Here is a 24,709-nt window from a genome sequence, read left to right as displayed (position 1 = left end):
TCACTTTAAGTATTATTCACGGCCGTTTTGCAAATGTGCAACATCGGCTGTGATTAATACTCAACTTACATTGTGTGAACATGGCCTAGTGTTGCAACTAAAGCTAGTGTTTGTTTGCAGTGCCCCATGTTGAGTGTACCATCGCACCACTTACACATGAGACTCTGGGTTGGTGACAGCACTGGATGGAAGGTGAGCTGAATATTGAGCATAAGGATTCTCTTTGTCCAGCCATTCCCTTTGCCTGGGTAATTTTTTTTTGTCAGGGATAGAACCCTTTGAAATTCTGTTTTCTCTATTACTTATTGCATAATTAGTTATGCACAGCAACTGTATACTGATTAACATTCATTTGTAATTATTATTACAATTTTTTATGTATATAAGATGGACACAGGTACATTCCCTTGTTAGGACTATCAGACTTTCTTCATCATTGCCAATCATAAACTCCCTGATTTAGCATGCTTTTATCCTCATCTCCCACTTACTTCTTGGCACACAGACTTTGTTTATTGTAGTTTGTGATTTTAAATGAATGTGCATTCATTAACTACATTATCAACATGAAATTCAAAATCTCCGATGCAAATTTTTCATGGCTCTATTAAGGATTAGGGTTTTAAGATATTCTCTTTGATTGTACTGTATTAGCCTGAGGTTTTATCATCCCTGCCTTTAATCATTGTTGTAGCATTTTAAATTGGACTTTCTATGAGTGTGTTGTGTTACTTTATCACATCACAAAGCATAGAAAGAGTTGAATATCATTTTTTTCTTTCATAACCTATTAGTTTGCGTGACCTAAATGGATGTATAAAGGCATAGAGTGCACACTGGATGTGTAGCAAATGTTGGTAAAGTAACATAGCATGCCAGATGTAATAATAATGATTTTTTTTTTTTTTATAAAGGGACATTTCTTTACTTTTATTTTAATAATATACTTTTAATTTCTATTTAGGGATGTATTGAATTGTAAAGCAACAATTTGAAGGAAAATAAGACAAAAAAAAGTTTGTGTTTTGCAAGAGCAGGTTATAACTAATAGGCGTCTTCATTATCTGGACAGTTGTAATCAATTACGGCGCATTAAATGGAACACATGATTACTTTGAAACTAAGGAAATATTTTTACCTAAAATTTAGAGACATAAAGAAAATGTAACTTGCCCCGCAAGAACATAAGCACACATATGGCTATGTTGATGTATTATTAAAAAAAAAAAAAAGTTGCAATGCTTGGAAGGCTACCAGGATAAAAATATATATGGCCGTTAATATTTGAATAGCCATTGTTATACAATAAGGCTATGTTCACACGATGTCAAAAATAGAGAAAAGGCGGCCACTTTTGCAATTTAAAATGACGTCCATTTTTAGGCTATATTCACACAACGTCAAAATTAATGAAAAGGTGTCTGATTTTCATATTAAAAAACAGCCGTTTTTGCTGAGATTTAACTGACTGCAATGGCATTGAATTGAAGTCAAAGAGAAGATGGACGTCCAATGCACACAGTGTATTGCATAAACGATGTTTTTGCCACTGACATCAAAATAATAAACATGATCATTATTTTTCGGGCGTCTTTTGCAAACAGCGGCCGTTTTTTATTAGTAGTTCACACAGTTTTTTTTTCTTACTGTTCTTTCTCTGTTTTTACAAATAAATTCAATGGACTTTTCAATTAAGCCACACCCAAAGGCCAATTAGTAATCCCAAACTAGAATAATGTGCCAACACCAGTAATTGCACTACGGGGAGGACAGGCTGCTAAATACCGTCCGTTATTTTGAGGCTAATTTAAACAGAGCTGAAAAAAATGTTGTGTGAACATAGCCTTACCGCGATTTGCATTTAAGTCAATAGAAAGGCGCACAATGTATTGAAGAACGGAAGTTCTTACCACGTATGGCAAAATAACGAACATGAGCATTATTTTCAGACAGCTTTTGCAAACAGCAGACGTTTTTTATTAGTTCTTCACACAAAGTTTTTCTTTTGTCACCGTTCTTTCTCAGTTTTTACTATTAAATTCAATGGACTTTTCAATTAAGTCACATCCAAAGTACAATTAGTAACCCCAAACTAGAATAATGTACCAACAGCCGTCATTGCAAGGGGTGGCCAGACAGCTAAATGATGTCTGTTATTTTAGACTTAAAATGACGGACGTCATTTTAAACGGAGCTGAAAAAATGTTGTGTGAACATAGCCTAACAGCCATTATCGTCATATCATTGTGTTACTGTTACTCTTTGTATCATTTTTTTTTTTTATAACTGGTTATACCAATGTACATTAATTATGATCAAGATAAAAAAAAAAAACTGGAGTTATTTCTCCTTAAAAGATGATGAGAGAACAGAGCTTTTGTCTTTTCCTTCTTTATTCCTCTATTGGCTATGTTCACACGTCAAGAAAAGAGAATAGGTTCAACCTTTTCTATTTAAAAAGACTAGAGATGAGCAAATCGGGTTCGGTTTCGAGTCGATCCGAACCCGAATGTTCGGTATTTGATTAGCAGGGGCTACAGAACTTGGATAAAGCTCTAAAGTTGTTTGGAAAACATGGATACAGCCAATGACTATATCCATGTTTTCCAGATAGCCTTAGGGCTTTATCCAAGTTCAGCAGCCACCGCTAATCAAATGCCAAAAGTTTGGGTTTGGATCGACTCGAGCATGCTCAAGGTTTGCTCATCTTTAAAAAAGACTTCTGTTATGGCCGTGATTTAACTTACTGCTATGCAATGCGTTAAAGTCAATGGGATGATGGACGTTCAATGCACAAAGTGTATAAAGCGACGGTTTTCAAAGCGCGGACGTCAAAATAATGATTATTTTAATTATTTTTGGACGTCTTTTTCAAACAGCAGACATTATTTTTTTTTTGTTCACGCACAGTTTTTCTTTTTTTATTGCCTTTTTGCCATTTTTACTATTAACCCCTTCCCGAAAAAGGACGTGCCGGCATGTCCAAATCTGCTCACCGTTCTGGCAGATGGACGTGCCGTGTCGAGATGACAGGGGCCCAGGAGCTGCGCCCGGTTGTCAGTGATAGCTGGGCACCCACCGCAACTGCCGCGATCCGGGCGACAGTGCTACAGGAAGGGAGAATCCTCCCTTTCTCCTCCATCGGGGCTGTGCGGTGAGATCACACAGTCCCGATGGAGCTGTGACGTCAGGGGGCTTCCCCAAAGCCTCCTGGTATCAAAGCTACGGTGGCTGATCAGGCTCAGCCTAAGGCTGAGTCTGATCAACTTTGCCTTTTACAGGCATAGTGCATTGCAGAGCTGATGATCAGAGGTCCTGCTGCGCCGTCCGGTCCATCGATGGTACCCAGGATTACCATGGATATGCTATCAGGCTGACAGGCATGGCTATGCAGATATCCTGTCAGCACGATGCATAATACAATACACTGCACTACAGTAATAGTGCAATGTATTGTATCAGTGATCACAGACCACTTTACAGTATTACACTAGTGTACAGTAATGTACGCTAGTGTAAAAGTAAAAAAAAGTGCACCAAAACACAAAACACCCCCCAACTCCCCCCCAAATAATAAAAATGCATTATATTCCCTATAAACTATAAACCGTTCAATAAAACAGATCAAAAACACAAAACCTATGCATGTTTGGTATCGCCACGTCCATAACAACCCAATCTAGAAAACTAAATCATTAAATATATCGCACGACACACGCTGTAATTTTATTTTTTTAAAACTGCAACAGAATTGCTGCGTTTTATCAATCTGCTTTAGAAAATACATCATAAAAGAGATCAAAAAGTCCTATATATGTAAAACTTGGTATCAATAGAAACTACATATCTTCCCGCAGAAAATGAGGCCAAATCCAGCCCTGTCTCTCAAAAGATAAGAACGCTATGGATCTTGCAATGTGGCAACAGTTTTTGTGTGTTTTTGTTAGGAAGATAGCGGCCATTACTGTGAACAGTCTCTGGTCACAGTGATGGATTCCTAAACATGATCAAAGCTCCATTCTCTCTACCACCAGAGGTATCGGAGAAGATTGGGGCAATGATCAGGGATCACCCGGTGTGGTCCTGGTTCAAGCAATCAGCGATATATACTATATACCACTGATCGCTTGTTCCAAATGCTGCCAACACTTTTTCCCCGTCACCGTAAATCATTGGTGACGGGATTAAAAGTCAGGTGTCCTGGATTACCTGTAACCACCTCGCATTCCTTGTAACCACCCTGAATTACCTGTAACCACCCCGCATTACCTGTAACCACCCCGCATTACCTGTAACCACCCCGCATTACCTTTAACCATCCCGGATTACCTGTAACCATGCCGGATTACCTGTAACCACCCCGCATTACCTGTAACCACTCTAGATTACCTGTAACCACCCCGGATTACCTGTAGCCACCCCGGATTTCCTGTAACCAAACCAGATTATCCGTAACCACCCCAGATTGCCACAGACTGCCCATAATCCCCTCGATTGTCCATTACCACTCCAGATTGCCTGTAACCAACCCAGATAGCCAGTTAACACCCCCAGATTGCCTTTAATCACCCCGGATTGCCACAGACTATCCGTCACCACCCCAGATTGCCCATCATTACCCTAGATAGCCAGTAACCAACCCAGATTGCCAGTAAACACTCCCAGATTGCCCGTAAACACTTCCAGATTACCTGTAATCTCATTTAAAAAAAAAATTTTAAGCAAATTTGCTATTCTTATAACCGATACTAGCTGCGGTTTTACTCCAGCAAAATGACACTCCTTCCCTTCTGAGTCCTGCTGTGTGTTCAATAAGTGGTTTATGCCTACATATGGGGTACCATTGTACTCAGGAGAACCTGCGTTACAAATTTTGGGGTACAATCCATACTTTATTGTCACATATAGAAAAAAGAATATATATTTAAAAGCATATTAAAAACCAGGAGGCATGAAAATAATACAGTACATGCATCGGATGGCTTACAAGGCAGATGAAATAATGTATACTCTGTATAGCAATTTAATTGATAATATGTCACTCAATCGCAGGAGGTACCAAAGTGTATAGGTCTAGGGACACAGTATACTCATAAAGTGCTTGAGTCTATAGTGCTAGAGTCTAAAGTGTACCTAGACCTCTGGTGACCAGAATATATTCCGCCTGGTAAGACCACTCACCCAACGCTGCGTTTCGCTAAACAAGCTTTGTCAAGGGTTTTCAACATGTTTTTAAATATATATTCTTTTTTCTATATGTGATAATAAAGTATGGATTCTAAACATTAATTTGGGTGTACTGTCTAGCATCATTTTTTTGTAGGAGATATATTGATTTTCTGATGCATATGGACATTGGAGATAAGTAGTCCGAATTTAGGTTACTTAAATTTTGGGGTACGTCTTCTTCCCTGTTCCTAGTGAAATTGAGAAAATTCAAACTAAACAAACGTATTATTGGAAAAAATTAAATTTTTTCATTCTTACTAATTTTGAATACTTTCCTCTAATGCCTGTGGGGTCAAAATGCTCACCACACCCCAAGATGAATTCTTTTAAGGGTGTTCTTTCCAAAATGGGGTGACTTTTGGAGGAGTTCTATTCTGCTGACACTACAGGGGCGCTGCAAATGCACCTGGCGCTCAGAAACTTCTTCAGCAAAATCTGCACTGCAAATGCTAATTGGCGCTCCTTCCCTTCTGAGCCCCGCTGTGTGCCCATACAGTGGTTTATGCCCACATATGGGGTACTGTTCTACTCAGAAGTGCCTGCGCTACAGATTTTATGGTGCGTTTTCTCTCATGTTGCTTGTGGAAATGAGATAATTTAATGTAAACAAATATATTATTGGAAAATTTCTATTTTCCATTTTTTACGGCCTAATTGTGAATACTTTCCTCCAGTCCCTGTAGAGTCAAAATGCTAATTATACCCCTAGATTAATTCTTTAGAGTGTGTAGTTTCTAAAATGGGGCCACCTTTGGGGGTTTCCAGTATACTAGCCTTTTAAATCCACTTAAAAAAAGAACTGGTCCCTAAATAAATCCGTTTTGGAAATTTCATGAAAATTTGATAATTTGCTGAAACATTTCTAAGCCCTGTTACACACTAAAAAAGTAAAATATGTTTATGAAATGAAACCAGAATAAAGAAGACATATTGAAAATGTAAATAGTAACTAATTTAGTTGATACAACTTTCTGTTTTTAGAAGCAAAGAATTTTAGAGTTTGTAAAGTGCAAATTTTTCAAATCAAATATCAAATCAAATATTTTGATGTTTTTCACAAAAAACACATAAGACAGTGACCACATTTTGCCACTAACATAAAGTACCATATGTTACGAAAAAACAATCTCAGAATCGCTAGCATACATTAAAGCATCACTGAGCTATAAGTGCATAAAGTGAGACAGGTCAGATTTTGAAAAATGAGCCTGGTCATTAAGGCCCAATAGGCTTAGTCTTGAAGGGGTTAAATTCAATGGACTTTTCAATTAAAGACACATGCATAGGACAATTAGTCTTCCTAATGTTGCGTTTACACAGAACAATCATCGTGCGAATTTGGTTTCGAATTCGAACGATAATCGTACGTGTAAATGCAGCGAACGATCGAACGACGAACGAGAAATCGTTCACTTTGATCTTTGAACATGTTCCTAAATTGTCGTTCCTCGTTCGCAAAAAATTCGCAGATTGTTCCGTGTAAACAGTTTTTCACTGATTTTACCTACAGTATGTGATAGATAGGCTTAAGCGACCGCAAAATGTTCGCAAAACGAAATTTCCGTACGATATTTCGTTCTATCTAAACGCTGATCGTTATTAAAAAAAAAAATCGCTACTTCGAAATCGTTAATCGTACGATCGGGCGAATTATCGTTCTGTGTAAACGCAGCATAACCTTGAATAAGGTACCAGCAGCTGTTAGTGCACTGATGGGCGGCCAATCCTCAAAACAACGTACGTCATTTTGCACTCAAAATGATGGACAACATTTTAAAAATTATGAAGGGACAAGAAAAAACAATGTTGGAACATAGCCATTCACTGTTTGGCTATTTGTATTTCTGACAGATCAGTCATTTTTCCACCAAAATGAGGGAGGGATTGAAACCACAGAAGCTGTGCAAATCTTTCCTTTATAATTTTGCTCTGTTGGTTTCTCCAAATGTGTAAAAATGTGAGAAAGTATATTTTTTCATTTGTCTAATTCCTATGTGTTAAAGTCTTAGAAATGCAAAAAACCAGAGGGAATAAACTCTTGTGTCAAGTTGATGTGCAGTCTTTTGCAGGAAGCTACAGCAAATGCGCCTGCTCTCATGAGATCTTAAATCATTTACATCATAAAATCAACAAAAACTAAATATGAAGAACATGCTACAGGGAAAACTCTCCAGAAACACTTCTGATTTCAAAGTTTTTTTTTTATATGCATATGCATTTTTTAATTGCTCAATATATGCGATATGACTTTTACTTTGAAGGCAATGTTTACACACTTTCAAAATTACGGACGTTTTTATTGGACAGCCGCCATTTAACGACAAATAACAGACATTATTTTATAACAACAGCTGTGTGGACATAGCATTAAAGTGCAAGTGCTATCAAGTAATAAAAATAAAACCAATTACATGAGCACAAGCACATGAGGAAGAGTCCGGTCTGTATCTGTATCTATCAACCTGTATCTATCAAGGAGTGAAGGTCCATATCTGTAAGTAGCCCTGGCGTGGGCTGTGATCAAACATTTCCCTTTGAGCGCTTGGAGAGTTGTGCCTCAGTCTTGTGCAACTCCATTAGGTGGGGGGATTTACTTTTTAAAGCGAATGTACCATCAGTACATTCACTTTAAGTTTTTCACATGGATAGAATCGTACCGACGTGGGGAAGCTGGTACCATGGCCTTTTTATTTTTAAACCACGGCCCCTTTCCCGTGTATGGTGCCGTTCTATTCCCAGGCATCAGCCAGGGATGAAGCACTTGAGGAAAGCCGGCACGCCCCCAATGGGAGGCAAGCCCCACCCCTCTATGATGCGGCTCCATTGATTCTAATGATAATACATTCGCTTTAGATCCTGGTGGATTTATTCATTTATTCCTTTAGCATTCTGTGCCATTGATCATTTTCTTTATTTTCTTTTATAGCACAAATAATACAGAGATCGTTTATATGGGTTGCTGCTCCATTAGTTGTGCCGTGTAAAGGCTGATCAGTGCTAGTTTGAGACAACGAACAGCTGAAGATTGTCTAATTTCAAAGGACCCTTACTTGTCAACTGGATCATTTATTAATGTTATTTGCACTGCTCATAGGAAGCAAGGGAGCTGAAGGTTTTTCTGTAAAGTTTCAGAAAGGGAGAGACTATAAGAACAGTTTAGGTAAAGAGCCTTGAGGGACATAAACTATTGAGTCGAAAATGTGCGATTTTTCCCATGGTACTGACTGGGCGTAAGCATTCACTACTTTGAGCAACTTTTTTAAAAGTTGCAAATGCTAAATTGGGAGAAAATCCCAGATGTTGTGAATTTTTGGGTGAATACTCAAAGCTGGCCGATTTTTTTTAAAAATTGCATCTAAAAAATATTTGCCCGTCGAATACACCCCCGAATGTACCCCCTTGTCTAAAGGCCCTCTTACACAAAACAATTATCGGCTATTAGGGTCGATACCCCAGACAGACAGCCGGCAGCTCCCCACGCCCCCCTCTCCACTTACCCGCTCGCTGCTGACATGCATAATAGTGCAAGCAGGGAACGAGGAGTAAGCGAGCACTGACAGCGCTCGTTGCTTCTCTGCATTGCCCCCGTTTAATAGGGGCTTAAGGAAGTCAAGCTAGTCTCAAATCTAGGCAATTATTGGATATTAGAGTTGAGTGATTGGTAAAATACTTGAGTTCTCGTTACTCGAGTTGAGCATTTTTTTTTTATCAATGCTCCAATGCTTAACTCGAGTAACAAGCCCCACTAAAATAAAATAAAATTTAAAAAAAACATAATTGACAGCTGAACAACAGTTTGGCTGTCAGTTATTCGAGAAGAATCCAAGCATGCTCGCTTAACACTATTGGATTTCCAACAACAAGGGCTCCCACTGGATGAACTGGTGTAAGATGATTTTGTTAAGTATATCTTGTTTTTGCTTAAGTCTTTGTATATTGTCGCACTTTTTGATTTGTCTTTATTATGTACATGTAATTTAAAAAAGAAATGCAAATGCGGCAGAAATATATAGCATTCCCTTAGCTCCCCATCACAGCCCTCCCACCCTTCCTACTTACCTTCCACAGCACTCCTTCCAATTACCCACCCAGAGTTGCTGAAGAACATTGCTTTACACAGCAGACTTTCAACATAGCAAGTTTGCAAAAGATGCTGTATACCGTGTCTGCTTTTCTGCCTGTGGTATTGTTCAGCACGAGGCAGTGTGCTCATTTAGGTGAAAGCTGAAAAAAAAACTTAGGGGGGCATTTATTAAGTCCGGCGTTTTTTACGCCGGACTTATAAATGCCCCCACAGCTCCGGCGCTACGGGGATTTATGTAGAGGCGGACTGCCCCTACATAAATCCCGTGAGGACTGGAGTAGGTTTTCGGCGTACATTTGGGCGGAACGGATGGTAAATCGCGCGGACTCTGAGTTCGCGCCCTCCGTTCAGCCCACTACACGCCCCCTTTCCGCCCCCCTGGCGTACTCGGCGGAAAGTGCCGATTTGCGAATATTTTATTCGCAGATCGGCCATTTGCGTATAAAAAAATATGCAAATCGGCACTTTCCGCCGAAAATCATCCGTTCGCTGGATGATACATGTGGTCCCTAGTGTCTGCACGACAGTAACACTAGTAGTGGCTTTATTTAACCTCTTAAGGACATATGACGTACCCCTATGTCATATGTCCTCACTTGCACTTCAAAGCGGGGCCGTGCGGCGGCCCCGCTTTGAAGTGCCGCGATCCCGGGTGCCTCGAGTAGCCCGGGACTGCTGCTATTAGCGGGCACGGTCTGATCGCCGTGCCCGCTAATTAGCTAATCGGAGGCAGCTGTCAAAGTTGACAGCTGCCTCCGATTACCAGAGGCAACGTTTCCCTGGGGTCTAGTGGGGGAGATCTAGTGGAGGAGCGATCTCCGTTACTGATGGCGGCCGGGGACGCGTCCAAGATGGCGCCGTCCTCGGCTCGGCACTCGTTCGTTTTCGGCTGCAGCAGCTGAAAGCAAACGAGTGCCGATCTCATGGATCTCTGCAGCATATCTATGCTGCAGAGATCTCAATGAGAGATCCAAGTGTATATACTAGAAGTCCCCCAGGGGGGCTTCTAGTATATGTGTAAAAAAAAAAAAAAAAAGTGTTGTTTATAGTAAAAAGCCCCCTCCCCTAATAAAAGTCTGAATCACCCCCCTTTTCCCAGGTTTTAAATAAAAGTAAACAAATAAATAAATAAATAAACATGTTTGCTATCGCCGCGTGCGTAATCGCCCAAACTATTAATTAATCACATTCCTGATCTCGTACGGTAAACGGCGTCAGCGCAAAAAAATCCCAAAGTGCAAAATTGCGCATTTTTGGTCGCATCAAATCCAGAAAAAATTTAATAAAAAGCGATCAAAAAGACGTATATGGGCAATCAAGGTACCGATAGAAAGATCACATCATGGCGGAAAAAATGCCACCTCGCACAGCCCCATAGACCAAAGGATAAAAGCGCTATAAGCCTGGGAATGGAGCGATTTTAAGGAACGTATATTGGTTAACAACGGTTTGAATTTTTTACAGGCCATCAGATACAATATAAGTTATACATGTTACATATCGTTTTAATCGTAACAACTTGAGGAACATGCATAACAAGTCAGTTTTACCCCAGGGCGAATGGCGTAAAAACACATTTCCCCCAAATAAAAGAAATGCTTTTTTTTTTTCAATTTCACCACACTTTGAATTTTTTTTCTGGTTTCGCAGTGTACTTTATGCAAAAATTCAGCCTGTAATTGCAAAGTACAATTAGTGACGCGAAAATAAGGGGTCATGTGGGTTTCTAGGTGGAAAAATGCAAGTGCTATGACCTTTTAAACACAAGGAGGAAAAACCGAAAACGTAAAAACGAAAATGGGCCCCGTCCTTAAAGGGTTAATGAAAAATATTTCTTTTTGCATTTCTTATAAATATTGGATACCTTGGTCTTTTTTTAAGGACTCAAAATTGTTGCACAGGGTTTGTTAACATTAACATTATGAGTTCAATTTAAAAAAATGTATAGAGAAAGCAGTAACATGGCACCTATAGAAGTCTTGCCACAGCTGTTCAAAATACAGTACTTGGAAAAAAAAAACTCTGTAATGTTCCTTCAGAAGTAGAACTAATTAAGGAAACACCAAGGTGAGCAAAGCCACATCTAGCTGACAAGATTTATACTTAAAGGGAAACTAACAGCAGGTTAGAAGTCTCTAACCTGCTGTTATGCTTCCTTAGCACTCTGGATGCTAAGCATGAAGGCAATTTTCTTACTTTTATTCTCAGTGTTGTTTTAGTTAAAACTTCAGTTTAATTAAAAAGGTTTTTGAAGATTAATGACATAGTCCAAAAACATCCAGCTGTATTGCTAAAGCCCAGACAAACCTCCCCATATACTTCCTCTATCAGCTTCTCTTGCCAGGATACAGCTCTGTTAAAATTTTTGCTGTTTACGTTACAGAGCACACCTAGTGGCTTTATTGATTGATTGATTTGTTGATTGTTTCTAATAATACTTTCTTTCTTAGGGTTAGTCCACACTGAGGAATTAGTGCTGAATTACATATAGTGCAGAGCTAAAAACTCCATTGAGTGCATTGGAGTTTGTCCTGCTTTCCATCAGAAGAATTGACATGTCTATTCCTTTGGTGGATTCCACTGGTGGAACCCCACTAAAGTGAATTGAGCAGAATTTTTTTGGCACTGAATTCCACCGAAGGTGATTCCGGGCGGAATACTTTCCTTGCATATTCTGCGCATATCCCCTGTGGAATCTGCAAGAACACTTTCCGCACGGAACACTTTCCTCGCTGATTCTGTATCATCTTTGTTTATATTTAAATATACATAAACTGTATTTATATTTATCACAATCTTTTTTTTTCTCGCTCATTATGTTTCTTTCTGTGCCCTTGTAGCTAGATTTGTCCCGTCCCCCCATAGCCAGATATGTCCCTGCAACCAGACCTCACCCCCACCCCGTAGCTAGATATGCCCCTGCAGGTAGTTTTACCCCCCTTGTAGCCAGATTCCCCCCCCCCTTGTAGCCAGATATGCCCTGCAGCCACAGATACCCTTGTAGCCAGATTTGCCCCCCCCTGTAGCCACATTTTCCACCACCACTGCAGCCCCTCTGCTCCCACCAACCCCCATGTCCAGATTTGCCTCCTTGTCATGCAGATCCCTGGCTCCTGTTTACCACTGCTATGCTCAATTAGTTTCTGAACACAGCATCTGGGGTCATGCGGCAGAGACCAAAGTGACAATGAAACGAAAGCAGCTGCATGCAGAGATTGTGCATGGGTTCCGTGAGGCGCCAGAGTGCATCACAGAGAGTGGTGCAGTGACGCGATCGCCAAGCTATTGTGCCTGTGCAATGCAATCCTTCAGCCTTCTATGGTAGCTTTGTGCATGCTTCAGGCTTGACTCTTCTATTCTTGTACAGGCGCCAGCATATTACCATACCTATCAGCAAAGCTGGAACTGAAGTCATGGGTACATGGAGAAACGGGTGCAGGATTTCTGCATGCAGCTAATTAAATTTATGCAAGTATATTTTAAGTGTATAGCACTGGGGTGTATAGGAAAGTGTGAACAAGCCCTCAGTTCATCGATCTGCCTCATCCACCATCTGCCTCCTCACGAATAGTGAGGCAGCACTCATCACTGCAGAGCTCGGGATGAATATTCAGGAGGAGGGGCAGGCAGAGTAGATGGGGTAGAAAGAATAAGAAGAAGAAGAAGAAGAAGACGACTGATTGGGTCAAGAAAGACAATGAATGGATAACTCTGTACTTTGGTCTGATAAGATAAAAGGTGGGATTTTTGGTTTCTACCACCAAGTTATAGTGAGGTGCAGAAAAAGTGAGCAGATTGTTTCTATATTTGTGGTTTCCACCATGAAGCATGAAGGAGGTGTAATGGTGCAAGGAGTGCTTTGTTGCTATTAGCACTATTATGAATATTAGTGATTTAGTCTAGACTACACTACATTAGAGATGCGCGAAGCAGGCAGTAATTTGTTTTCAAATTTTTGGTAAAATTTGTTAGGATTTGTGAATTGAAACTTAATGAATTTTATTAAAACAGCCAAAACTATAGTAGCTACAGTACTGGGATTTTTACAGAAGGGCGAATTTGTTAAAGCATGATGTTATAAAAGTGTCAAAAGCCAATCAGCTAGTCAATCATTCAATTTCCGCCATTCCTCTCCTCTCTGTCCCTGTATCGCTCTGTTAGTCTCTCCCTGCTCTGCTCTAACTGTCTGCTGCCATCCTGCTCTCTCCTCCACACACAGCCAAGTGGCCGACTCTTACCGAACTGTCTTATATAGAGAGGGAGGTGCTAACATCATAGAGGGGCCTGCAGCTGATTGGACGGCCACTGGGGATTATGGTTAATCCCTTTCTCCTGCCCAGTGACGCTCCAGACAGCATGTGCGACTGCCATTTTGTTTTTGTTTTTTTGCTAATTTCCTTAACAAATCAGCGGGAATTCGCTTTGCTCATCACTAATTGCACATAATGTAACTGAATGATGTCTCATTCATTGACAAAATAGGTTTTTGTTCCAATCTCATACACTTTAGATTATAACCATGCTTAACACTGTAAAAAAAAACAGAGACGGAAGACACAATGGCACAGCTTTGAAAAATATCACCAAAATATTTCTATCTGTAGAAAATAAAGCAGCACTGTCATATATAGTAGAGCTCAGCCTGTGGATCTTGACTTAGCATCCAATGTAAGGGTACAAACCCACTTGACGTATTTGCTGCGTGAATCAGTCTTAAAAATAAGCAGGCAAAACGCAGGTTGGCTTTATACAATTGTTCTGTGTTAAAATACACAATTGCATATTTTTGAAGCATGAAGCTACATGCGTTTTTCACACAGGTTGTTAACAACTGATGCTTTGCTAACAACAAGCTTCACGCATCAAAAATACGCAATTGCGTATTTTAACGCAGAACAATCGTATAAAGCCAACCTACATTTTGCCTGCTTATTTTTAAGACTGATTTACGCAGCAAATACGTCAAGTGGGTTTGTACCCTAATACTGTATATAAAATAACAAAAGTGGCAGCACTCCAAATGATGAAGGTGAAAAGCAAGAGGATTCTTTATTTACCTACAGGTAACATATTGCTTTCCACCTTCAGTCTTTGAAATACTGACATTTTTTTATCTATCTATCTATCTATCTATCTATCTATCTATCTATCTATCGTATTTATCTATCGTATCTATCTATCGTATCTATCTATCTATCTATCTATCGTATCTATCTATCTATCTATCTATCTATAGTATCTATCTACACTATCTATCTATCTATCTATCTATCTATCTATCTATCTATCTATCTATCTATCTATCTATCTATCTAAAGTATCTATCTATCTATCTATCTATTTTCTTTAGCTAGCAACATATGATTTAACCTAAATTGATTCTTATTTGCACTTAATTTGATTTTGTACTGGAAATTCAATTTGCATTCCTCTTGCTGAAATACATCTGAGATGCTTTCTACAAAGCAGTTATTAATTCCACATTCTCATACAGTGTGCAAGGAACAGCATTCTATTCACATGTGCTTTATCTTCTTGCATAATGAGCCAGAACATTGCAGTTGTGGTATCAGATGTGTTACAATAGCGATTTGTCTCTTCTTTTCCGGCTATTAATATGAATTACTTGCACATTCCAAAGTCAGGACACAGCTCATTGTATTTAATTGTACACACATTTGGATTTACTCCCTTGTTCCATGAAGCAAAGTAAATTCATGTATCTTTAAATTATTAACTGATAAACCAGAAACGAGGTTCAGGGAAGGACAATTGCTAAAAAGGTGAACAAGGACCCAAAGCTCCTTAAAGGGGTTATCAGGCAAAAATCTTTTTTTTTTTTTTTTTTAAATCAAATGGTTTCAGAAAGTTATACAGATTTGTAATTTAAAAACCTTTAAGTAAATCCATACCCACAATCTGCCCCCCCCCCCCCAAACCACTTGTACCTTCAGATAGCTGCTTTTAAACCAAGATCTGTCCTGCGGTCTGATCGGCAGGTGATGTAGTTATTGTCTTAAAAATCAACTTTTAAACTTACAGCCCCGTGCCCTACGGGAGTATCTGTCCCCTAACTTTGCACCACCCCCTCCGTCCCTCCTCCCCACCCACTTCTTCATTAGGAATGCCACTGGAACATTTTCTCTATGCTGAACATTTGCACAGGTGTCTTAACGATCCAGCCCATGTGCCGGGCTAAACAGGTGAGGAATAGGAGGCAATCTGCCTGGAACATTCCTAATGATGAGGAGGGTGGAGAGGAGGGACAGAGAGGTTATGCTAGCCTAATGCATACACAATTTAGGCCACTCCCGTAGGGCATGGGGCTGCCAGTTTAAAAGTTGTTTTTTGAAACAATAACTGCATCACCTGCCAAACGGACCACTGGACAGATATTGGATTAAAAGCAGCTATCCGAAGGTACAAGTGGTTTGGGGGGGTCAGATTGTGGGTACAGAATCACTTTAAGTCTCCCCATACTTATCAGCTGCTGTATGCCCTACAGGAAATGTTGTTTTCTTTTCAGTCTGACACAGCGCTCTCTGCTGACATCTCTGACAGAGACAGGAACTGTCCAGAGCAGCAGCAAATCCCTATAGAAAACCTCTCCTGGTCTGGACATTTTGTGAAAAGAATACACCACATTGTGTGGGACATACAGCAGCTGATAAGTATGGGAAGACTTGAGAATTTTAAATAGAAGTAAATCACAAATCTATATAACTGAAACCAGTTGATTTGAATGGATTTTCGCTGGATAACCCCTTTATTGCTTATGGGGACCGAAAAGGTTACTACCTGCAAATATGGCCACAATATCTCCCATCATAACCATTAGGAACTAGTGATGACCGAACTTGCCAAACATTTGAATTTGTTCGAACCTGAGCGCTCTGCATTTCAATCCCGGCGGCTGGAGACATAGGGCTGCCAGGAAAACATGGATACAGTCTTTGGCCTATGTTCAATTTCTCCAGGCAGCAGGAGACAAATGGCAAAATCTACATAATTAAATACATACAACAAGGGAGTCATATGCCTCTTTACATGCTACTCTGGGGAATTCCAATCTACCCAATTTCTTTATAAAGGCCATTGTGATAAATAGCAGAATATGTCTAGGATATGCCACCACTTTATGAACATTGCGAAAAAAGTTTTTCCCCTGCACAACCAGAAAATGGGATTGGCTGCAGCATTCTGCATAGCCAGCTGCTTGGCGATGCCACTTGAAGGGAAAAGTTATTACGTAAGTAAGGAACCACCGCGATTATAAAGTGATAGTACGGTATATCCTAGTAATATACAGTACTAACTCTTAATAATAAAGGTCCTATTACATGAAGCGACTATCAGCCGTATATGGCCGATTATCAGCCATTATGGCCAACAATCGCCTTGTGTAATAAAAGGCAACAATTAGCTGACATGAATGATGTCAGCTGATCGTTGTCTTTCGTTATCTTTAAACATGTGACAAACGATGTGCAGAGTAACGATCTGCCGCCGCTCTGGGAGCCACCTCTATTTCCTATGGGCTCCCCAGACGATTTGAAGATTGTCCGCCTAGCCCCATCCCAATTCAGCCCCCCCCCGTGCAGCGTCCCGCGTCCTATCAGCACTTACCCGTTCGCTTTTGGCGCATGTAAAAGTGCCAGCAAGCGGGAAACAAGGAGGAAGCAAACGTAGACCTGACAGGTCGGCACTCACTTGCTCCTGGAGATCACCACATGTAATAGGGGCTTAATGAATGCTTTTAGGTCAGCTATCCCAGGCGGCCCCTTCCCCACAAGGATCAGATGCAGGACAATATCCAACATACGATATGAAAAATAAGATTGAGAACAGGTAATTTATTAAACATTCAATGTTTTTTCCCCACACATTAAGACGCATACAAAGAGGGAGCTTAAAATGACTCAGTTCAGGTACACACAGCACCCTTAGTCATACTAGAATAAGGCAAAGCTTTAATGGATTATCTGTGCTGGATCTCATCTTTCACACTAACACTTTATAAGATGTGAAATCCATTTAACGATGAAATACCATGGTGTGATTGTTAAAACATTTCAGAATAAAAGTAAATACAAAGGACTAACATTATACATTTCAAAGTACTGCCATTATCTATCCCTTCAGAATATATAGTATGCCTTAGATTCTGTAAATGTGTGTGTTCCTTGGAATTACTGTATTGAGTATTAAAAAAAAATATAAGGCTCAATTATACAGGGAACTCGCCATAAAAATACATTTTCAAGATGTAACATTTCATGTGTGAATTAAATTGCAGAAAGTATAAGATGAAAAAAATGTAATTAAAATGTGTTCCCTCGACTGGAAAAATGTGTCTGGTTTTTCAAATATTTTCTTATTTTGTTCCTGAACAGATTGTTTTTTTTTCATGGGAAATGCTTACACAGCATCTCTCACCTTAACACCACCACAGCTATATGATCCACTTTCCCACAATTCCCCTTAGCTTTAGTAGGTGCTGTCCTGTGCACCTTTGCGCCTAGGCCTTAGTGTGATAGATCATGCCAGACAAGCCAGTTGGCAGAAGAACATTGTCCAAATTGGAAGGCAATTTGGACAATTGGCTACATATTTACAAGAACTGAAACCACGCACATGGATGAGTACATTAAATACACTTTTCCATAAATACCATTTCCAAACTTCATGGGGATTGACATATCAGGCCATATCTTACTATCATGATAAGAAGTAGTCTTTTACCTTGACTTTATCCTTTTCAGAATATTTTATCAAAACCTTACATTGTCTGTTAGTGTGCATCATACATTACAACAATTTACCCTTATCTCTAAGGGTAGCCTAATGTAATGTCTCTTTAGCCTTAGGCCCCACTTGATACACAAAGCCCTTCTCCAGCTGTTTGATCTACCTTCAAACATCAAAGCAATGAGATTTCCCTAATTTTCTTTAGAGCTCCCCAGGTGGGGGGACTGCACCATCCTCCTAGCTCAATTCTGCTAGCTGCACTTAGGTGAGTACACAGGGGAAGGTGAACCCTTGGAATAGCAATCGGATGTAACGGTAGCCCCCGCCCATCCTTCTCATCGAGAAAGAAATCACTAATGTAAGTGAGCACCGATCTAGCAGATTAGCACTGGCTTACTGAACCTACTACACAACTCCATAATCACGCAGCAAGGGCTGTATATATGTAAGTGATGTATGTGCAGCCCTTGCCCTAGTAGTTCCGCAGCCATCGCTAAAGTTTCTGAATCGGTCTCGGAAGTGAGAGGCCGCTCAGTCAATCACTGTACGAGATGAGACAGTGCTGTCCCTTCAGAGACCGGCTCAGAAGTTTTACTAGTGGCTGTGGGCAGAGGGCAGAAGGACACCAGGGAGCACAGAGAGGTATGTATAAGGTTTGTTTTTATTTTTTTACAGTCATCAGCCGTCGGCCATGCATCGCTATTACACATAGTGATGCACACCTGGCAGCTGATTATTTTTAGGTTGGAACAAACGACAACGATCAGACAATAGCCATTTCATGATCTGATTACACAGAGAGAATATCTGAGGAATCGGCCTGATTTGGCAGATTATCACTCTGTGTAATCGGCCCCTAGACAATGCATGAAGAATTCTTTCATCCTCTCCAGTCACTGATTGTCTTTCCAGTGGCTCCCAGTGACCCCAGGTTTTAAGTCTCTCTCTCTCTGGGGTATGCAGCTCAGAAGAAATCACCTCACTAGCTTTCAGTATTTTCTAACTTTACCCAATGCCAAAACGACAATCCTGTAATAGCTGCTAACGAAGGTTTGTCTTTCCCGAAAAGATAATTAACATTCATATTGATTTCTTATTATTTTTTACATATTCTTATGGGCATCATGGGTAATATTTAGCAAGGTGTTGATTGTTGAACAGTTCAACTCTTCCAGTTAGGTAGGCATGCAAAACTGTTATTTGACAATACAAAGGGAAAAAATTTAAATAATTAACTGTAAAAAAATATAGTCAGGAAACCAGGGCTTACTTCTTTTTATGCTGCACACATTTTAAAACATGACATTTCTGACTTTCAGGCAGTTTTCAGAAATCAGTTCTGTTTGATGCCAGATTTATGGAATTGTAATTATTTTAAAATTTAACAAATTGGCATTTCCCATATTTTGGCTACGCTGCCTGCATGAAGAATAGGTTTCTTTAGATAAGCCAGTATAATTTTATTCTTTTTCTCTATAATATAATATTCAAAACAGATTACAATTAAACAATACAAGGTTTAAAGCAATTAGGCCTAATTATAATTCTTGATGAATAATTTATTTTCATTTGTCAAGAAATTATCAGAGATATAAAGACGCAAGCAGCGCTATTTCAGTTCTATACCAGTCATTTATAAAGCATCAAAGTGATTTAATGTTTTATCTTTCAAATGTTACCTTCAAAATTAAGTGAATTCACTGAATTTCATGGTAATTGATATTCAACTCTATTCTGGCCACGATTCGGCTAGGCCATGGAGTAGTTTAATAAAAGTCTCAGTTATGAGTGATACCAATCTTCATATACACTAGCTGCAAAAAATTTCCATAATAATTAAATGTACACAATGTTATAAAATCACAATACTGTTGGGTATATATGTTAAATAGTAGACGTTTCCACTTTTTTTTTTTTCATCCTCTCTGTTAATGCACGTTTTTCTTCGATTTGTTGAGTGTGTGTGTGTGACGGTAACTCAGATCAGATGGAGTATATTGAACAAAAGTAGGTGGATATTGTTGGCGATGCTCTACATAAAATTTTGCCTTAAATAAGACATAGTAGAGGGGTGTGTGGATTGGGGGGGGGGTATAAATTTTTGTGTATTTTAAGTGATAATTAATAAAGTTGAACATAATGTGTATCTGCGCCATATTTTTTCAAAATGGCCCACATTCCTTACACATGGTTAACTAATAGAGATGAGCATGCTCGAGTCGATCTGAACCCGAACTTTCGGCATTTGATAAGCGGTGGCTGCTGAAGTTGGATAAAGCCCTAAGGATATGTGGAAAACATGGATATAGTCATTGGCTGTATCCATGTTTTCCAGAGTACCTTAGAGCTTTATCCAAGTTCAGCAGCCCCTGCTAATCAAATACCGAACACTCGGGTTCGGATCAACTTGAACCTTGAACTTCACTCATCTCTATTAACTAACAATTTGCGGCAATCACCATTCGTTAAAAAATTGCGGCAAATGCAGACAAAAAATTGCGGCAAATGCAGACAGGGATACATTTCCCCTTTGATTTTTATTTTACAGGTTATGAGCTATGATACATTTAAAGGCTGACTAACCTTTTCTTTAGATACAACTACACTATAAAATCACTATAGATATGCTTTCTAATATACACAGACCCAGACATAAAAATCTTGCAAAGATCATGAGGTCATAGGTCATTGACAGATACCATGTACAATATCAATTTCCAAATCAAAGAATCCAATAAAATTCTATAAGAAGTATATAGGAAAATATATAATTTATATGAAATTTTTGTAAGCCATTAAAATATAATTGCATATTTTATCACTGTACTGCATGTATAAATCATAAAGTCTCAGACTATATTTACACTCAGTAAACTAAAAGTAAATATTCTGCCATATTTTCATTAAAATCATGAAATCTATTGAAATCAATAGGAAATGAGCTTTCGGGGCATAGACATTATAGAATGCCAGTCGTAATCGATTATGACTGTCCAAATAATACACATGCTCATTATTTACAACCTGCTTTTGCTGTTCTGATCCTTTGATGGTAGATGCTCCCATTAAAGGGACACTTTTCAGAAGTATCTAACCTGCTGATATCTTCTTTTAGCTCACAGAGCGCTGAGAATGAAGATATGTTTTTTTTTGCCTTCATCTTCAGTTACCCTGAAAAAAACAGGGTTCAATCCTGCTGTCTTCCCAGGATCCTCTCCACCAATAGGAAACATACCCCAAATCTATAAGTAGGAGTGGAGAGGGTCATGTGCTTAGATCTAGATTAGCTCAGTGTCAAGTGTGTTTCAGTTCCTGTTAGTATTTCAGCTAAAAGTCTTAGGGCCAGAGACCTGGTCATCTGCCCAGTGCCTAATGCTGTGTCCCTGAAGTGCTTGCTTTTCTGTCTACCCATTTATGGCTGGTTAAAATACCTTGGGTGCGACTGCCACCGATAAGGGGAAATGCTGACATGCCCCACTGCAACTTGCCAGGACCTAAGCTTCCTAAAATTCAGTGATCATAGGTACCTTACAAAGAACTAACTGACAAACCAATCTCTCAATCTAAAACCGCAATTTGTGAACAAGGGTCTTATAATATTTGTGTTTTAGAGACAATTCAGTAAAATCGTAAGGTACAGGAGGACGCATTTCGGCATATAGCCTTCATCAGCTCGATGAAGGCTATATGCTGAAACGCGTCCTCCTGTACTTTATGATGTTTTGCACATAATAAACAAGCATAACTCTACTAGTTTAGTGCCGGGATTTTCTTAACTGCTACTTCTGGGACGCCATCCCACCACGAGCATCACCACCACAGAAGTGCCATCTCCTCTACAATAAAAGACCCTTTAGTTGTATTTTTTTTTTTTTTTTGAAGGGGGCATTTACATTATTTTTATGCCTATAAAATTTTTTATACCAAAATATTAAATATGATCTATGTTCTATATTTCAGTACAGTAAGTTACAAATTGAAAAATATTTTCAAACAAATGTTTTGTTACTGACATCTCTTGACATCTGCTAGATAGACTGCTGGTCAAGAAGAATATCTCCATATGGTGGCACAAGAAGTGCATATGGCTCCATGATGTAAGACCATGTCTGCCACTATACTTATGCATTAGGGTAACATAGTAGGAACAATTAATTAATAAACCTATTCAAATATACAAAATAGGTTTTACTTACCTTATTGGTAATGAAGGATCCCCTGCATCCCACCAGTCTTTTGGAGGACTGATATACATGCACCAGAGTTCCCAACTGTACCCATGTGCTGAGTTTTCATATCTCTGAACTTCGAATGTATCTTGCTTAATATTGTCTATTGAAGGCAGAATAACTCTCTTTCGGTTTTCTTGAATTCGGGACAAAACTGGCTCCGCCCTTGAAGATAAATGGGTGATTTACATAAATTATTCCATAGAATCTGTAGAAAATACCTTCAGAAAAAAAAAAGGTAAAGGAAAAGTTGTATCTTTAACCCTTTGAAGACCAGGCCCAAAATGACCCAGTGGACCGCGCAAATTTTAATCTTAGTGTTTTCATTTTTCCCTCCCCCCTTTCTAAGAGCTCTAGCACTCTCAGTTTTCTATCTACAAGCCATGTAAGTGCTTGTTTTTTACAGGAATACTTTGTACTTTGTAATGGCATCATTCATTTTACCATAACATGTATGATGGAATTCCAAATATATTATTTATGAAGATATAAATTGGTGAAATCGTAAAAAAGAATGCAATATGGTAACGTTTGGGGGGTTCCTGTGTCTACGTAATACACTATATGGTAACAGAGACATGATACTATTATTCTATAGGTCAGTCCGAACACAACCATATGCAGGTTACACAGATTCTCTAATGTTATATATATTTTTTTTATTAAATCCTTTTTTTTTTTGCAATTAAATATTAATAAAATGGGCCTATTGTGACACTTATAACGGTTTTATTTTTTCACCTACGGGGCTGTATGGGGTGTCATTTTTTCCGCCATGATCTCTAGTTTTTATTAATACCATATTTGTGAAGATCGGACGTTTTGATTTTTTTAAATATATAATGTAACATAAAATCGGTAATCTGCGCACTTTTTTCCCTCTTTTCGTGTACGCCGTTCACTGATTACAATGACGCTTGTTATATTTTAATAGATCGGACAATTACGCACGCTACGGTATATTATATGTTTATCTATTTATTTATTTTTATATCTTTTATTTATATAATGGGAAAGGGGGGTGATTTCAACTTTTATTGGGGGAGGGGTTTTGGGGTAGTGTAATAGTGTTTTGAACTTTTTTTTTTTTTTTACACATTTGAAGTCCCTTTGGGGGACTTTTACATACAGTACTTTGATTTTTACACTGATGATTGCTATGCCATAGGCACAGCATGGATCAGTGTTATCGGCGATCTGCTCATTGAGCCTGCCTGTGCAGGCTCAGTGTAGCAGATCGCCAATCGGACCGCACAGAGGCAGGTGAGAGACCTCCGGCGGTCCGTTTCAACGATCGGGACCCCCGCAGTCACACTGCTGGGGTCCCGATCGGTAAGTGACAGGGGACTCCCCCTGTCATTTACACTTAAACGCGCGGTGTTTAAGGGGTTAATGACACGCGGCAGCGCGATCGCTGCAGCGTGTCATTACCGGTGAGGTCCCGGCTGCTCACTGCAGCCGGCCCCCACCTGCTATGAAGCGCGCTCCGCTCCGGAGCACGCTTCATAGCGGGAGAAACACCCAGGACGTAGAGTTACGTCATGGGTCGTCTGGGGACAGACTTCCATGACGTAACCCTACGTCCAGGGTCGTCTAGGGGTTAATACAACTTTTGTTAAAACTTGAGCTTTGATTCCAGCTTTAAACATGAAAATTATGAATTCCAGTTGAAGTCTATAAAGTACAAAGCACAACAGTAGAGAACATGGGTAATAATAAAATAGCCATATCACTCTTGATAGTATTGAAAGGAAATACTATATGCTATATATATATATTAATACTATGCTATATTCCCACAATGTAAAAATAAGGACAAATGACATGATCATTAACAATGGACGTTATTTGCCCTTATTTTTGCATGGTGGGAACATAGCCTCAGAGTGTCTCAATATTTTTAATCAATGTGGATGTGAACACTTTTAAGGTTTATCAGAATTTACTTAATAAAAATGGATAAACTACCCTGGTGTAAAATTTCATTATCTGGCCCTCAGAGTTAAGCTATGTTCACAAAACATTTGAGGTGAAAATACAGCTGTTTTTTGATAATTACAGTCGTAAGTAAAGACAATGATCATTATTTATGCCCGTAATCAAAACATGGTATTTTCACCAAAACAAAAAATAAAAATGTGTGCACATAGCCTTATGCCTAAAGAAACATTTTAGGAAAAAACAAACACACTAAGGCTATGTTCACACAATGTATCTTTCTGCAATCGGCAACAACGGCCGAACTTTTTACGGAAAGATACGTTGCTTAGTCTTCTATGGAATCCCGGACGGAGTGTATACACATAGTATAGGCTTTGGCCGGGATCCCTCATGGCGCCGTAGAAAACTGACATGTCAGTTTTCTGCGGCCGCTATTCCGTGAATAGCAGCCTCAGAAAACCCTGTCAGTGCACAATAT

General features: G+C 39.3%; 1 protein-coding gene across 1 annotated transcript in view; it reads right to left on the bottom strand.

The window, feature by feature from the left end:
- The window catches only part of GALNT17 (polypeptide N-acetylgalactosaminyltransferase 17), a 214,539-nt gene that overhangs the window by 82,783 nt on the left and 107,047 nt on the right, over nt 1-24,709 (bottom strand). Inside the window, exon 5 of the mRNA XM_069971179.1 lies at nt 22,258-22,455. Coding sequence (XP_069827280.1) covers nt 22,258-22,455 — 198 coding nt within the window. The remainder of the gene's footprint in view (nt 1-22,257; nt 22,456-24,709) is intronic.

This window comes from Dendropsophus ebraccatus, chromosome 5 (assembly GCF_027789765.1).
Source record: "Dendropsophus ebraccatus isolate aDenEbr1 chromosome 5, aDenEbr1.pat, whole genome shotgun sequence".
NCBI classification, from domain to species: Eukaryota; Metazoa; Chordata; class Amphibia; order Anura; family Hylidae; genus Dendropsophus; species Dendropsophus ebraccatus.
Note: the sequence above shows the minus strand (reverse complement) of the source record. Positions and strands in the feature narration are given on the sequence as shown.